Genomic DNA, 18,200 nt, shown 5'->3' with positions numbered 1-18,200 from the left:
CTGATGATCACAGCATTTCATTCACTTCAGATGAGATCTCCAGTATACAAATAAAAGCACAGGTGTAAAATTTTCCCTGAGAGTAGAAGCAGAGAGTCACAGTCATCAGACTTTCTGGGCCAGTCTAACAACATTGTTTGTTCAAGATGTTCTAGCTCAAGCTCTGACAACAAAACTTAACACGTGCTTAGAAACCTCAATTTTGATGGTTTCTGTATTTTTTACAAGTACCAACTTCACTTCATGCTTGCAAATATTTTAGTACCTGCATGCACACGATGATGCAAAACTTTATAGTGTCTCTAGAAATGCACACACCTTTTGTAACATGGTTGTAAAAAGGGACCAAAAACTTTGAACTACCAGGAACTAGTGCTCCATCTTGCTGATGTGATTTATGTATTAGAGTGCCTTATATGTGTGTTACACAAAAACCTGTCCCAGAAGTGAAGAATCCTGCAACACATGTGAATCCTGCAATGTAACATACACCATGGTATGTTACTACTTCAATTCCATCATGATACATCATTTTACCATCTACCATAGCTATGATAAGTTTCAAAAGAAGTAAAAGTCAAGAAGCACCAGATTAAAAAATAACGGGGCTTGGATTGTGCACAGAAGGATTCACAGAATATTCTGAGTTGGAAAGGACCCACATGGATCATCAAGTCTAAGTGAATGACCCATATGGAGATTGAAGCCACACCCTGGTGTTATTGGCACCATGCTCTGACCTTCTGAGCCAGTCTCAGGATGTGTGGCCAGGAACAGCAGAAGCAAAGTCCTTTTCTGGCACCAAAACCTGAGTTCTTAAATAGAGCCCACAACACATATGTGGTTGGCAGGAACAGCTACTACATTGAGTAGTTCTAGTCTTAATCTGAAAATAATTGAGGCTTCAGGGCTCCACAGCTGCTTGGTTTTTTTCTGCACTACTCCTAACTGTAACCTGAATTTCTCTACCTGCAAGTCTAAAATTGCTTCCTTCCTAGACAGAGGGAATTTGGACTGGGGCTTGGCAGAAAAAAAAGCAAAAAACAGGAAAGTGGCTGTTATTTTTTCACATATGAAAAGCATATGTTGCAGTAAGCATGTACTGGAGATAACATTTAAGCTCCTAAAATATAGTTTAATTTTCAGAAAAAAATAAGCCTTGTACCTTAATGGTACTATCAGGTATCTAAAAAAAAAACTTGATTAAATGTATATAACAAATTTTACTTCAAAAGTATTAACTCAATATTTGTGCCCTCTAAGTAGCATTTCAAGTTATAAGAAAGAACTATTAATGAATTTATTATTCCTGAAGAACTGACCAGCTTTACATGAAAACACTTCTATAAAAACACTAAAATTCTATGACATGGTTTTACCAAAACATCCAAACTGATCTGATATCACACTTTACTGATAAATAATTATAAGCTGCTAATCCAAATAAAAAAGGTAAGCACCATCTCTCCCATCTCTGAAAACCCACTAAGGGTTAGATCTCGGCAAAAATATTACATCAGTTTGTAAGTCAGGAAAGGTAAGATTTCTAGAATGCTGGCCCAGCTCAACAGCTTAAGACCAGGGAGCTCTTTCTAGTAAAGACAGGAATATTGCACTTACGGAATTTGAACAAAATGACAGCAACAGGGGGAAAAAGTGACATGAAATTAATAAAAGAATCAACCACAGCTCTCAATGAAATCAGGCCACAGTTTTACCCTGTCCAGTTCCAGTGTAAATTTCTGATCCCATGACTGATTGGAAATCGGTTTCCAGCTGGTTTGACCAACCACGGTGTTATCCAGCTTCAGTACAGCACAGACTTCATCTGTAAGTAAAGTACACAAACTCAGCTTAAATCTTTAAGAGGATTTTCCACAAACAAAAAAATCTCCAGTAAGTTTCCCTTAGAAATGTAATCTCGTATTTAATTGGTTTTTATGGACATAATAGTGTGGTTGTGCTTTTGCTTTTGTTAACAGCTTAACAGGTGAAGAAACATTTAAAGCTTTGAATCAATTTAATATTTTAAATTACAGAACACATCATGCCCATGAAAATTTACATAAAAGATAATGCATAATAATAAGAGAAGTAAGGGTATACTGAACTGGACAAGTCATCAGTTTTCAGAAGGTTTCTACCACTCCCACTTTTACTTTTACTGGGTCTGCTTATAAAAGATGATCTGGCTTCATTTGGACTCCAACCAGGTAATGTAATTGATGTGGCTTTTGATCGACCAGGGACATTTTCCAATATATCTTGGCAGCCCATGAGCCTCACTTCCAGGGTACCTAGAAGAAGATGGACAATGATTTATGAGAGTTTTCTGCTCTTAAGTAAACCAAGTGAATGACTAACGACTGATTGATGGCAATAGCTCACATTCTGACTCCCACAGGGTATAACAGAAAGATCAGATGAAATCAAAAGACAAATCCAGGACACACATATATATTGAAAATAAAAGCATTAAAAGTCAACTATGTGTGACTCAACCTTCTAGAAAAGAGCAACAGTTCACCAAGGTAACACAACATAAGTTTTTGTTCTGTGTCTAGAAGTCTTTTTGTTTTCTTCACTTGGGAACCTAACTGACTTGGGTAAACAATGTTGTATTTTAAGACTGACAAATTTAAAGTTTTTTATTACAGCAATGAATCTTGCAGAGGGAGCAATAACAATTTTAATGAGTTTTATATAACTAGTTAATACTGGATAATATTAACCAACTACTAACACAACAGATTTGTGTAAGAAATCAAACACTAGAAATCACATTTGCCTGCTGCATGTTGAAGTCAAATTTGTGTCAGTACATAATTTAAAATCATTCAATTGTTCCAACTTTATTGAATTTGGATTTATGAAAGCTGAGACAAGAAGCTACTCTTCAACAAGCTATTTTTCCAAATCTTCTGCATCTTTAACCAAATGAGGTATAGAGGCTGCTTTTCAAATTGAAGAGTTTCCTCCAGCAGCACAAGAACATCTGAACACCACAGATGGTTACAAGAATGGTAGGCTGGCTTCATCCTGTACAAGATAACATCTATGAAACTGTGACACCACTGACTAACAAAATCAGCTACTGAAAGTAGTGAAATTAGCCAGTTCATAATCAGTGTCAGTTAGAAATGCAGCTCTGAAATGCAGTCTTCTTTTCATAGCAAATGTACTTAACCAGGACACTTAAAAGTATTCTTTTGTAACAGAAACTTAAGTCAAACTTAATCTAAAAATGATCTGGCAACATCATAGCCCACAGAACAGACAGCAAGAAACCAGTCTAAGAAGAAATCCCAACCTGTAGGAAGCTAACAGCCGTAAGTGACAGCTAAGCATTAGGCTATGAAGACAAAGAGATGCTATTGGCTTCCGAAACAGGTTAAAAGGTAAAAGAATACTTCATTCCCAAACTCTGTTTAGAAAAAAAAAAGATATTAATAAGCAGAAAAGCTATACTCTTGTATAAGGAATGGATGCAAATCAGAAAATCATGTTGATGCACTTAAAGATGTATGACAGTAGCATTGCTCTATTTCTCACAAAGCATTAGAGGCAAAACACAGAGACACTGTTCATTTAAATCCAGCTCAATACAGAAGCTCTTTGTGCAGGCAATATGAAAGTGAAACTATTAAGAACTTCACAAGCATGTAGCTTTGTCAATTTCTGTTAAAAATTTTCATAAGTATCAGTAAATCATGTTTAAAGAGAAATTATAGTCACTATAAGGTATCTGACTCTTCATTATGTGTTACAGGAAACAAAAAAAACCCAAGTTGTTTTAAACCCAAGGCATGATACTTCCTGCCTACAGTCACTGATTATTTGAGTTTTCATTTGATGAAAAAAGTTGTTCTTAGCACACAACTTTACGAGGACTCTCAGCTGAGGTTCTGATAAACCACAGTGCAAGAGAAATAGACTTGCTCCATATTATTATTATTACTATTATTATTATTACTACTACTGTAGCTTAGCAGAAGAGTTCCTCTTTTATTTTAAAATATAACCCCACAGTATTTCAAAATTAAATTCTGTTTTATTTCTACATGTATATTATATCTACATGTGTATCTGTATTATGTATACATGACATTTGAATTACAGGTGTTTTATTTCTTATAAACTTAATCTGTTAATAATAGGCTTAATAGTTACATGCAAAATGTGTTAGGAAACAAAACATAGAATCAAACCTATCTGTTCTAGGAATTCTAGACCACTGACTAAATAAATTTAGAACAGCATCATACCCCCAGGTAGTCAAAGCATGTTTTTCTTTAAGAATGCTGTGAGGCTAATGTTCAAGACCTTTGTTAAGGTATCGTTCATCTGTTGAAACCCTACTTTCAATGAAGGACAATTCCAGGTGAACCCAAACTATGAGACTTTCCTAAGTCACATTTATATATAAATGTGGTTCCTCACAGTAGGACAAGTCTCTTAAAAAAATCACCCAATCTTATTTGCAAGGAAAACAGTTGACACCAATGAACAACAATCTCCTATGATTTCATGTATGTTTGTTAGGACCTCCTTCTTTGGATTAAAAATAAAATGCATGACTTGGTAGTATAAATCTCACCTTCCAGAAATCCATTGAGGGCCAGTGGGTAAAACAGGAACTGGGAGAAAAGCTGGGTGCCTATCTCCAGCTCTGTCACCTACTTGTATGATCAGGGCAATTCACTGAACTCTTCTGCAACTTAGTTTCCCTATCTGTAAAATGGGTATAATGATACTTATACATCTTGATGATAAGCACATGATAGTCTCAAGATGAAAGGCATTTGGTAAATGCTAGCAATATCATTCCATAGGGAGCTATTTAATGCCAGAGTGTCACATTTTCAATAACGTTATAAAAAGGTAAACAAATAAATCAAAGAAACTTATCTGCATTTTTTGCAGTGTATAGACACTTGGAAATTCTAAATGCCTTTGTCTAGGAAAAGAACAACAATTACATATGTCCAGTAAGAAATATAGTTGGCATTAAGGCTTGTATTAAATCATTAATTAAGATCAAAAAAGGAAAAACAAAAAAGCTCTTTAAATCATACCTGTTAAAGCTGCTGGTTTGGACAGTGTACTGTACTGGTTTTGGGTAGATATTACACTCTGACGAGGACTTAATGTGGGTGAGGAGACTAATGAAAGCTCTTCTATAATAATACTGCTTTTGGGATGGTTTTTAGGAAGTTCATTCAATCTCTGTTCCAGTGAATACTTCAAGAGGTCCAGCTTCTGGCTTGATTCATTAAATCTTGCCTGTGCCTTTTCAAAATAAAAAGAATTTGAAATAGTTCATTTTTTTTTTCCTTAAAGAACCTTTAAAACAAAGTATCAGAAATTGTAATGACAAATTACTTCTGAAAGTGCCTTTCTGTCGGTAACTTTCCCAGATCCAAGTAATTTCATCACATTTTTTGCACCTTCTGCTACAGCGTACTCTATCCTAAAATGATGCCGTAATTCTTCCATTCGGAGTTCAAGAGGGCTTATCACAGGTTTTGCTGCAAAGAGATATAAAAAAAAACCTTCATTGAAGATAACAACCAGGTTTAATTTCTTTAGTATCAACCCCTCCTCCATATAAACAGAGGGGAGAAGAAAAAGGAAAAAAAACAGAAGAGATTTGGTAGTCCAGTATTGGTATTTGGTAGTCCAAAGAGAAACTTGAAGTATGTAATAAAAGTAAAATGTGATATTTTAAGCATCTACATTTGAATGAAGAAATAATTGATCAGGGCCTCAATTCAAGAAACAGCTCCTACTTCCTGAAGAGCTATAATTGCTAGAAGATCTGAAAAAAAGAAATATCTTCAGGGGAGTTAAGGGACAAAACTGAAATGTCCCAAATGTTCAATTGGCAAGGAAGTTTTGGGACTTCAACACTTCTGAACTACACCATGAGCATTTATCTTTTAAACTGCTCTGCAGCCAAGCAGATCCCTGATCAGTTTCTGATAATCCCCTGGCTCACTTGAAATCCCATGGAATCTGGCTTCTGCCAGCACAGAGAAATGTGAGAGATTCCATGTACTGCCTTTGCCAAATGGCCTGGGTTAACCATTCTAATGTCCACATCTTAGAGTGCTTAGATATCCTAACCAGAGCACTTCTGAATATATTCCTTTCTGTTTAAAGCACTAAGAGTAGTAGAAACTCAAAAAGGCATTTGAAAGCCCTTTTTAGCTTGAATTTCTTTTCCTTTTAAACAAATTATATACATAATCCATGTGCTAAAATGGGGTGTTAAAAAGTGGTGTGGAAAAACAAATACAGAAACCAAACACCTCACACACCACAAAACAAAGCATGAACACACATTTTTCATTACCTAGGATATATACAGGCCCTGACTACAAGCATTGTCATACAATGTCAATATTCAGAAATGCACACAAATAAAGGTCAAGACTTAGAGATATACCCATATGCCTGTAAGTTTCTAGTGTTATTAGAGCTCAAGAATAATTTTTAAAAATTATTTGAAGATTTTCAATGAAATCGAAGTTTAAAAATACTTCTGAAATGAAGCATGAGTATTTCAAGCCAGGTCATTTTAATAACACTTTTTTTGTTCCTTTAAATGTAGTTGTTTAGCACTCAATCTAGCCTAAATACCTATAAAAGCAGGAAAAATTCTCCTCCATCTGTCCTACCACTAGAAATAACAAGGTCAGTCTATTAAAGTATGACAAGCAGGCTTTGTACTGGCATCAGATTTTTTTTAGCATCATAATAGAAAGATGATATGCTATAAAAAAATCACTAATTATTAAGACAAAAAGAAAGCATGCATGAAATGAGAAGGTAGACCACAAAGAAAAAATGGGCAGCATAAAGCATAGAAAGGATGATAAAGAGAGATGATATTTCTCTTCATTACAATGAAGGTATTTTCCTTCACATTCCTTCAGATGTTTTTGGCACCCCAAGACACAAAGTTTTGCCTAGTCTCTGGTTATTTTTGGTTTATGCAAGCTGTATCAAATGTTCCTAATAGAAATTTATGTTAAGTCTGCATGCATATGGGTATATATCTATATGACATTCTGACATTAATGATTCATATTTTCTTTCTACACCATCACCATTATCAAAAGCCAATTCATTGGTCTGGACTGCCTGAAGAATCTGCATCCTTATAACTTCTATTTTTGTCTTGCTGTCCTGAAGCATCTGCTGAGCTGTGGCAAGAAGTTTTCGATCCTAGGAAAACAAACAGACAAGCTGAAATGAGAAACTTCTTCATAGACAAGACAGACTGAAAATTTCAAAACACACATACTTAGGAACAAGAACTAAACCTATGCACTTCATTGAGTATAGCATTAGGCAAACTAACCACATTAAGATATTAGTGAAAATTAAGTTAGGACAGAGGCATTGGTTGATTAAAGACTGTAAGCCACTCCCAGGGAAACTGAGTGTGTTTCAAGGTGAGTAAAGGAGGCATGATCTAGAAACATTACATGTGTAGATTAATATTTTGTAATCTGATACTAAAGAAAGGAGAAGATATTAAGTGCAAAATACTTCCGAAACTATGTAGAATGTCTCTAATTTACTTTGAGTATTGTAAAAACTCTTGTAACAGACAAATTTGCTAGACTAAGCCTTCATAAAAGTAATTGCACTATTTAACCTGAGTTGATTTTCAATACTGAAATTAGAAATATGATGTTGCTTACACAGCACATTAAGTCTGCAGTACATTTTCCTGAACAAATGAAAGCTGAAGATTCTTTGTATTAATATGTAACAAACAAGGCCTACTTCATTAGCTATTTCATCAGCAATCTAAGTACAGTACAGCACTTTTTAATCTAAATAAACTAAGATAACCAAGCTTCATTTTCAAAAGCAGTATCACAAGAAGCTGTTTAGAAGAACATGCCTAAAGATGAACTTTCATAAACTTCTATGGCTGCCACGTGGCTCTGTCTCTATGTTCTGGGAACTACCAGACAGCTTAAAGGTGATCTGACTTGCAGTATGAACAACAACAAAAACAAGGTATAAGAAAATTTTAGGCAGTGTATTTGTCCTGTCCACGCTGTACCAATCAATCACAGTAATTAACAGCAGTCAGGGCAGATGTGCACCACTCTTACAACCCAAAGAGTATTTTGGTTAGCTCATTTTGTAGCCACTCTATAACCTCATTAATAAGTTACTTTCCCATGGATATGGTTTATAATTGTATTTTTAATTTTATAATGAAGTTATCAACTACTTAAGAAGTTAAAAATATTAAATTCTTCCCTTGCCATGACCAAGAGAAATAACTGCAGTGAAGCTCAGATCCCAGAGCTGGAAATACTGGCACCATGCAGCATAGTGTGAGAAAGATCTGTATGCTGAGAAACTGACCTTCACGGAGCTCCTCTGTGACCTCACACCTCACTCAGATATTTTAATGCTGCCCTTTGTTCTGCAGGGTACATATACCAAGATCTACACATAAAAAGACTTTGGTTTTGTGGAAAGAAATTGTGCCCCCTCTGCATACCATAGTTTCACAACTCTCGATTTTAACTTTTAGTATCAATCAACATTACAGGGAGATAGCACAGATTTCATATTTTAAGACTCCACGTTACTTATCCAATTAATGATCACACTGACTTTCCTAAATCCATACTTTCTCAAATACAGATATGAAATTTTAGAATAATCGCTGCCTCTAGCAGAGTATAGAATTTCAGTAACAGATTACAAGTCACTCTAAAATCCTGTATTAAACCTTATCCTTGCATCACTCTGATGTATATATATGCTGGAAGTGTTTCTTTGTCTGTATCTTCACTTTTATCTTATTTTTGATCTTGCTGCTCTTGATTATCCCTCACAGTCTCTTACTGAAATGGATTTGCTTGCTCAGGAGCAGCATTAGCCCTTCAGTGTGTAGAGCAGAGGCAATCCAGTGTTACAGAGATATCCTTAGGTTTTAAATAGATCACATCTTCCGAATCAAAATGTATGTGTAATGCTCAGCAGCTCTCTTAATGCTGGAGGCTGAATACAAAGCATTTCAATGCATCTTCTGAGTACAGAAGGACTTACAGTGCCTGTAAAACTGATCTGCAAAGCTGTCATGGGATCTCAGAGAACCTACACACATCCAAGGAAAGATGATCGTTATCTCAGAAATGTTCAAGTCCAAATAGGTTGAGCTGAATGTTACTGAAGCAAGTTAAGTACAAAGGGAAAAGCTTCCCATGAGATGATGGATTTATTAACAGACTGCTTTTTCATTTTTAGAAAACAGATTATAACCTCCCTCCATTAAATTTAGGTCTCAACATAATACAACAGATTTGAAATTAGATCATATAGTACACTTGAAGAAAGGTCACAAATGAATTTAATATGTTTAAAGATGGTCCTGTGACTACTTTTTAAAGAACTACCGGATTACTGGGATTGGATTCAAACTGGGGATTTTCTGCCCCCTTTGCCTACCCCATCCAGATGGTTGGATTCTTTTAAGCTCTGCTTTTTAAAACATAATCAGCATGCTCAAGGCTACCGTTCAGACCTGCCAAATAACTCACTACTGAGCAGAAAAAAAAAAAGAGAGAGAATGAATACCCACCATTTCCATCCTCTTTGCTGAAGTGGCTGGCAATGCTTTTGTGCTTTCCAGCTTGCTCTCTCCAGCCCAGTTGCTATATAGTCCCAATGTGGCAGGCTCATTTAAGCATTTACCAATCACAAATACAAGATTCAATCATGGATTTTAATTACATACCTCAATCTAAAGCAAACCAGAATTTATCTTCTCTACCTAGTCTGATCAAAGCCTGCTAACAATGTCTAATATTACAACCTGAGTGTTTAGTTAAGTTTTTCAGCCTGTTATAAGGTTACTTACCAAGGGTTTATTAGAAACCTAATTAATGTATGTCTTTTGATCCATTTGGGTCAGCTAATTATTAGTTTTAAGTGTACCTGATGTTAAGTACATGGCCCCAGAGAATGCAGACTCCAAGGGTTTCCAGGAGCTGAGGGACTGTGGTGGATGGACAGCATTCCCAGGTCCTTAGTCATAATGTGCACTCCAGCTATTTCTTCTATTTGCCCCCAGCTAGTATGTTACAGGTCACTTTCAGATAAGGCTACCTGGGACAGAAGGAACCTGATGGCACCTCTGGTCCATTGAGTCTAAACTCATTTTCTGCGAGAAAGCAGTGCTCCCTGCTATTTTTTCAAGGTATAAGGAAGTAATACAGTAGGCAGACACAACGTGATCTACCTCTCCACCAACACCTAGCCCAAATTCAGTCAAAAACATGAAGTTCCTTTCCAACAATTTCTAGTTAAAATCAGTTCTAAGGGGTACCAATGTAATTCCCAGATTCCTACTCTTCCAGCCAAACACTTCCTTTTAGTAAGCTGACTGACCCAGATAGGTGCTGCCTCAATTAAGATCTTAAAACATTTTGATTTTACTTACTACTGTCTGGACACAAAAACATCTAACCAAGCTACTATACACTATTTGTTAGATCTACTCTTGTGTTTCCCCTTAGTCTGCAAGTTAATCTCCTTAATGATTTAAATAAAAGTAAATGAAAAGAACAGTTCATGAGTAATGAATGAAAGGTGAAGGGGAATGTAAGTAGAGGATCCTTCCCTCCCTTTTTTCTCATTTGAGAACTAGGACTGCCTTATACTCAACAAAATGTCTTGTTGGGTTTTTTTTGGTTTTTCTTTGTTAGTTTCTGGATTTAGTTTTGTTGACTTTTTTGATTTTGTTTTGTTTTCTTTAATTTCAAAGGTTTGGATTGTCTTTCACTTGAGTTAAGGGATCCTTAGCATATGATGAATTCTATTACACAGAAAAGAATATGTAATAAGTCAAACCCATTTAGAAGTTAGCAAACACTTTCCCTCCACCTCCTTGGAAAAATTATGGTGCTTTCAAGAGAGAATGAGTGCAAGTACTTAAGATTCAGATATAATAGTAAGTGTGGCTTTATTTTTAATTTCTCTTTATTCTACCAGTTTCTACCTCTATATTACCACACTTCTTTAAAAAGAAATTATTTCAATGTGTATTTTATGTGTATCAATGCAGGTTATGACATCTCTATAAGAATACTACACAGATCCTATTGAAGCGTTTGGCACAGATCTTTTTACTGCTAGCTACAACTGGATGACAAGTTCAGAATATACTTGGCAATAGTGCCTTTGTTGTAATTATCATGCACATTACAATGTTAAACTAATGCATCTTTTTTTTTTCAGTGGAGCTAGGAAAAACACCAGACACCAGTCAGTCCTACCAAGCTTTGCTGCTAAGTGAATCCCACGTGGTCAAAGATTACTAGATGTACTAAATTTAGTAAGCCGGATTTATTATTTAGGTTGAATTGCATGTGCACAAACTGATAAAACAATCACTTCAGTGGGTATCAAACCACAACAAAAAATGGTATAGTAATTTGTAGCAGATTTAATGGAACTGTTTAACAAAAATATAACTCAAATGAAAAATACTGAAGATGCATACTGTTTATACATTGTACAGTCACATTCCAGCAATGTGAAAACCCACATTCATTTCATGATCTTTAAGCATTCCAAAGCATTACCTTTGAAGAGCCATTGGAGTACATCTGTATCATATTTTCTGCTCCCTGTTTTACCTTCAGTTCTATATCCAACTGCTTCTTTAAGGCCATCAATCTGTTGTTTGTAGAAAACCGAGGATCGCTATTTGGAGTATCAGGAGTGCTAGGACAATCTGTGAATTAAAGGTAAGATATGAGCATGCAGGAAAAAACCCAGGAAGAAAACACCCAAACCACTCCACCAAAACCTACCTTACACTCTATTCTATGAAGTTACAGGTTGAACAGAACTGGAACATCATACTTGAGAATTAAGTGACCCTCCTGTCCAGAGCTACCTTGCAACACCACAGCAAACGCGCCTTGCCATGGGAAGCTCCGAGAGCCCTGTGACTCCTCCACACGTCCTAATTCACATGAATCACTTCCGGCAGCGGCCAAACAGGCAGGTTTGCAGCTAAGCCTCCTTTTATTTCAAAGGAGATTGAATTCTTCTAGAACCTCTTGAGTCAATTAAAAAATGCAGTTTTCCATTAAGCTTTCTTATACTCCTGATTTTAAATCGAAGTGTTTTAACAACAAACTTGGATAACAGTATTAGATACTAATGAGCACTGTCTGAATACAGCTCTTGAGTAGATCCTCATCCATTTCAGTGTGAATAGTGCAGACACTCTTTATGTCAAAATTAAGAACAGATAAAATAAGCCTTTCTGTTATGGTGAAGCTGAATGTTTCCTGCTCTGCAGTCATAACAGAAACCTGGGATAACTGGATATATAGGCAGATACTGATCTATGGGAAGGGGAAAGCTTTTTCACTTGACAGTATTACTGTGTTTGGGTCTCCCTCTTGTTGGATTAATTTTGTAAAATGCAATTTAGTTTTATCAATTAAACTATAAAGTCAAACTCCTTAACTTTTCATAACCAGTCCATGACTTCATATTTCATACATGACTTCATATTTCAGCTTCTGCAACACAAACTGTCAGTAAACTGAAAATAAGTGGCCCCTGGACTATTTCCAACACACCTGTCCTTAGAGCTAACTATCTTCCCTAGCAGTCCTGATAACTTCTCTTCCAACCTTTTCTTAAAAGAGGACAAATTATTTCCACCATAATAATTAAAAAAAAAAATTTAGTTCTTCTACCCCAACAACTAAGAGAATACCTTCTCTATGGACAAATGGTCCTGGTTTCCTGGAAGACAGTATTTACTGAATGTGAACAGTAGAATCTTTTTTCCAGTTGTAATAATTTTCCTTGTATTAAAACTAGGATGAGGAAATCTGAAATCCTCAATTACCAGAAAACACAGGCAATGCACTAGTTACTTACACATTTTTACTTATGAGGTGTCAAGGGGAGATGTCTTATCTGCCATTTCATGTTTCTTCCGTAAAAGCTTCTGATAACTACTTCTGGAGATTTAATACACTTTGCTTCCAGGTTTGCTGGATAATTTCCTCCTAAATTGCAATCTTTGCTGAGGCTACATACAGATTTCAAGTAAGGAGTTTTAATTTCCTCTGCTGCTAATTCTCTCTTCATTTCAAGCCACTTACAAGCCTCTTACTGCATCCTCACTACTAAAAGGTAGCACAGAAAATACCAGATGTTAATAAAAAACATCTGCATTACACCTCAGCTGTTTTGTCATTGATCCTCTCCTCAGTGTTTTGGCTTGGTTCCTCTGTGGAACTGCACTTGAACAGCTTTACCTTAAATCTGTTATTAGTAAAATAAAGATTAGCAAAATGCTTTCCTATCACTTATGTCTTCACTTTCAACTAATCCTCATCTAATAATCTATTCAAAATGAGAACAAACATGAACTTGAAAGTCACAGTGTCAAGTCTCCTTGTAAAGTAGATTCATCATATAAATAAATATTTACCAACTTTATGGTACAAGTCTCTACCACTTAAAGATCCCAGCCCTCTGATGATCCCTGTGAAGGCTGTGGGGCTCCTGAAGTCTGTTTTCACAGCTTTTAAAGATGTACACAAGCAGCCTTTCTTTGCATTAAAACAACACACAAGTTGCAAGTTCAGGACTAATTAGAGATACCATGTTTCAGGCTGCCCAGGCAGCTGTTATTATCTGCCTTTGCATGTCTCTGCTGTGAAGGTGTAACCACACCACTTACCTGGGTCATCCCAAGAGTTGGTCTGTACTTGTGGGTGTAACCTACCCTCTACTACTTAGCTAAAATTGTTGTACTATATGCTTTGTTAGTAACTAATAGCAAAGGAAACTTTTCTGCAATAGGGACTAATTGCTAGGAAGAAGTAATTTTTTGCCTTCAGGCATAATGGCTGCTCAGTAAACACCCAAATATGGAACAACATGCTTCTTAAGATACTATGTTTAAAAAAAAACCAAAAAACCAACAGCTTTTCAGAGATGCTTTCCAAGGGACTCCGTCTACCATCCCCCCAACCAATCTCCCCATTACTACTCAGTAAGCAGCTCGAGGCAGCTTCTTATAGAATTCAGATTAATTTTTAAATCAGCCAGACAAACCGGTTCTATGGCAGAAAGCATTGACAGTCTTAGCAGCAACACTACAAGCTACATCTGTATTAGCTCTTTCCTTTTCTCTTTGTTTGGAAGGTTGTAATGACTTTGCATGGCTAGTTATCTCAGATTTATTTATGTAAAGAACTTTACAGAGGGGGTCAAATCTCCTCTGAAAGCATTTAGTTATCTCCATAGTACATATAAGTAATAAATTCATCCAGGTAATTGCAATCAATGGAATTTCTATATATGCCTAAACAAGAGTTAAGTACTAATACCAAATTGATATTTCACTCAAAGTAGGGACTGGGGAACAGAAGAGACTCTCCAGTTTGCCCCATTTATTGGTTAATACGGGCAGTACAAGACTTGCCATTTTGGATACATTCAAGCCTTGCATTGGACAGGGCTTTGCTGGGGTACAGGTTCAGGCTCCTAGGCCCAAATATTCTTCTTGACAGTGAGCACAGAGTGAAGTAACAGATGCATTTCAAGTGAACTCCAAGCAAATAGGCATCGTATTATGCTGAACAACTATGAAAGTTATTGCTTAACACCAGTGAGTTTTGCGCAACTTGTTAGCACACATCCAGGCTGCTGGAAGAGCTGCAGTGCTGCTTCTCCAGCACCTGAAATATCCTGTTTTCATAAAATATACTCACCAGACGTAAAATAAGGTAATAGAAATGATTTTTTTATTTAATATTTGGATTACCTGAGGACAATAGCAGTTTTCAGTCTGAAAGGCTTATCTGAACTGTGATCTTTGCTCTTCTGAAAACCTTTTCAGTTTGAGTTTGTACAGTGCTCACCAGCAGTAACTTCTTGCTTCTAAACTGCTTTTTACCCATCACTTCTATCTAAATTATATTTATAAACAGTAGTTACATAACTCTACTCTTCTGAGACTGATGCTCATTCCTTTGGGATCTCCTCCCCAGATGCCACATATAATATTTCTTCAGTAAGCTCAGTGTGAAATCGAGGATCCCACATAACTTTCTGAATTTGGGTTCCCAGATGGTACTGCAGCGTGCTGCTTAGCTACTCAATTAGCAGCAAGTACCCTTTGGTAAATGGTTAATTTTAATCTTGTTTGAGGATATTTAATTTCAGTTAGCCTAATCAGTGTCATACCCAACAGAAATACCTGCAATGCATTTAGGCAGTGCTGAAGGGAGGAAGAAAGATGCATTGTCAGGCATTTCTCAGGGAGTCAGAAGGTTGGATCAGCACTTCAGCTGAGTCATCAGTAGGTCCAAGGCAGCAGTGGACATTCTGCACTCAGAAAACATCCAGTGCTGACCTCCTGGAAACTTCTGAAGTTCAACTGGATTTCCACTAGGTAACAGCTAATTTTAATTACTAAAAAAGTGACAGGAGATTGTTTCAAACTGCATCAATAATATTATTCTACTTTAAGGCTCCCAGAAGTTATAATGAAATTCCTATGGATATGAGCTTGTAGGTGGAGTCTGCTGTCTAAAAAGTCACTACCTATTATCAGTTTGGTTGCTACCTCTACCAGTTTCCAATAACTGGTCTTATGTGGACACTTTGGTGTCCAACAGATTAACTCAGTCATTTGTAAGGACAAAGAAATCCCCCAAACAGCCAGCCAATCATAATCTTTTAAAAAATAATTTCTTTTCTTTGCAACGCCTACAGGCAAATTTGATGTAAAGTGGATATCTTCCATGTCAGGTAGGAGGATGGAAGAAAAGGCATTAACTTGCCTTTGCATTAATTTTGTCCATGTTTTATCCAGTTTTAGCAAATCACTCAAAGGTTTTCCTGTCACTGCACTTCTCTATCCCCCCTAACTTCAGCTCTATGAAACAGACCAATTTGCCAATTTATAGATCTTATGTGTTTTAACTATACATCTAATTAAATCAGTAACTTGCTGTAGGTAAGCTATTTCAGTCTTATACCTTCCTGAGTCATATTAGAAACCACAGTCTGTACTGCTACTTTTGACACAAACACAAACCCACCAATTTAATCTCTGCCATTGTACAGAAGTATGTTTTCTAGACACAAAATTCTTCATCTCTGAAACAGAAGTAATCATCCCCATGGGACACATTACATCTCTCAGACTTTCAGCAATAACGGTTGCTAGGGTTGTCCTACTCATTTTATGTTGCTAGATTCTGCTTCACTTTTAAGTGTTGACCTACAAATTTTAAAATTCTGCATCCTTGTATGACTAATACACTGCACAGCAAGGGCAGACTTGGGTACAAAGTCCCATTTCTAAAACAAACTTAGATTCATCAGCAATCCCTATAAGGTAAAGTACACCTATGTTGTGCTAAAAGTTGTTTCTAAATCACATACCCACTGTCAAATCACATCCCCATGGGACACATTACATCTCTCAGACTTTCAGCAATAACGGTTGCTAGGGTTGTCCTACTCATTTTATGTTGCTAGATTCTGCTTCACTTTTAAGTGTTGACCTACAAATTTTAAAATTCTGCATCCTTGTATGACTAATACACTGCACAGCAAGGGCAGACTTGGGTACAAAGTCCCATTTCTAAAACAAACTTAGATTCATCAGCAATCCCTATAAGGTAAAGTACACCTATGTTGTGCTAAAAATCACATACCCACTGTCAAATCTACCCTCACATGCTGTAATAAAGCTGTTTGACAAACTGCACTTTCTGGTTAAAGTTTAGTACCAATTCTTCAAATAATTGTAAGCTTTCAACTCTAGGCAAACTACCACAAAGACATCTAAACTTGCTTGGAATGGAATGTTATTAGAACAGATTTTTCTACAGTAGATTCCTTAATGCTACATTTAATGATTTCAGCATGTATTGATTACACTGTGCTGATTAAAAAGCAGTTACACTAAAAATTAGTGGCTTGTTCAAGAGCAATACAAGTTACTGCTCGATACCATAAGCAACAGAAAGAGTCACAACAGCCTGTGTAGCATTTCTCAGCTCTGTATTGGGAGCACTTTACACATATATGTTCACACCCACTTTTCAGACACAGGAACAGAGGAAGATTAAATGATTGCTCTAAGTTACCAAAATGGTCTTTCAACTAGTCAACAGAACAGTCCAAAAATCTTTAGAGTTCAGGCCTGACAACTCAAAGGGATCAGCTCAATCAATCTCAATCCTGTCTTTGCTACTTAGAACCTGAAAAACCTACCCAGTATATTCTGTTATACAGGGAAAAAACACAGGGTTTTAATACTGAAATGTATTAAAGTGCACAAAGAGAACACAGACCTTGACTCCTCCAGCTCTTGAACCCTCTTTACCTTATTTTCAGCATTCATGATCTCCACAGTCTAAAAATTTCCCATATATTTCCATCTCTTTTAAATAACTTGTTACTAAGTGACCAGGAGAAGGTCAAACACAAGCTAAAGTGAAAAGCAGTAACAACGAATAAAGATAATTCTGGAAACAATGCACTTTTTGGGGAGCTCCCATATTCACCAGTAAATGGGTTATTAAATTCACTGTCTATTTTAGGAAAAGCAAGAATTCCCTAAGTGAGGTATCTGGGACCTGTCCACTGAGGTATCTTATGTCAGATGGCAGTCACCTTCAGGGTTATGTATCTATGTACTTCCTCAATATCATGTGTGTATGTGTAAATATATCTATATGCACACACACACAGTTGGCATGTCATAATTTTTATATCACCAACTTTATTTTGCTAAGGCCAAGCTCACTAATACCTTAAGTCAAGGCTAAGGCTTCAGTATTAAAAATCAAAATATCATTAAGATGACCTGCAGCCATTTGTCTCAAGACAGACATTTACTGATAGTGCTCCCCCTCCATGTACTACTGACCATGAATGAGGAAGGAGACAAGCACTTAAATTACAAGGCAAATATTACAAAAAACTCAAGCACTTCAACTTCAGGGGGTGGGTGCTTCCAAACATTTTATCTAAAAAGAGGTATTAATGGAATTAAAGATTACTTCTTTTTTTTCTCATGAAGATTATGCAAAATATTCTATTTAAATGAGTCTTGCATGGGAATACCTGATGTGATACTTTACAGGGAATATAAAGATCTC

At 36.3% G+C, this 18,200-nt stretch overlaps 1 protein-coding gene across 2 annotated transcripts in view; it reads right to left on the bottom strand.

The window, feature by feature from the left end:
• The window catches only part of PKN2 (protein kinase N2), a 55,081-nt gene that overhangs the window by 11,236 nt on the left and 25,645 nt on the right, over positions 1–18,200 (bottom strand). For both annotated transcript variants that reach the window (XM_039727072.1, XM_039727073.1), the window contains exons 3-8: positions 11,625–11,776; positions 7,113–7,230; positions 5,383–5,528; positions 5,076–5,289; positions 2,112–2,297; positions 1,719–1,828 (exon numbers count right to left, since the gene is read on the bottom strand). In XM_039727072.1, the coding sequence (XP_039583006.1) occupies positions 1,719–1,828; positions 2,112–2,297; positions 5,076–5,289; positions 5,383–5,528; positions 7,113–7,230; positions 11,625–11,776 (926 nt within the window). The remainder of the gene's footprint in view (positions 1–1,718; positions 1,829–2,111; positions 2,298–5,075; positions 5,290–5,382; positions 5,529–7,112; positions 7,231–11,624; positions 11,777–18,200) is intronic.

This window comes from Passer montanus, unplaced genomic scaffold (genome assembly GCF_014805655.1).
Source record: "Passer montanus isolate IOZ18808 unplaced genomic scaffold, ASM1480565v1 scaffold60, whole genome shotgun sequence".
Taxonomy (NCBI): Eukaryota; Metazoa; Chordata; class Aves; order Passeriformes; family Passeridae; genus Passer; species Passer montanus.
Note: the sequence above shows the minus strand (reverse complement) of the source record. Positions and strands in the feature narration are given on the sequence as shown.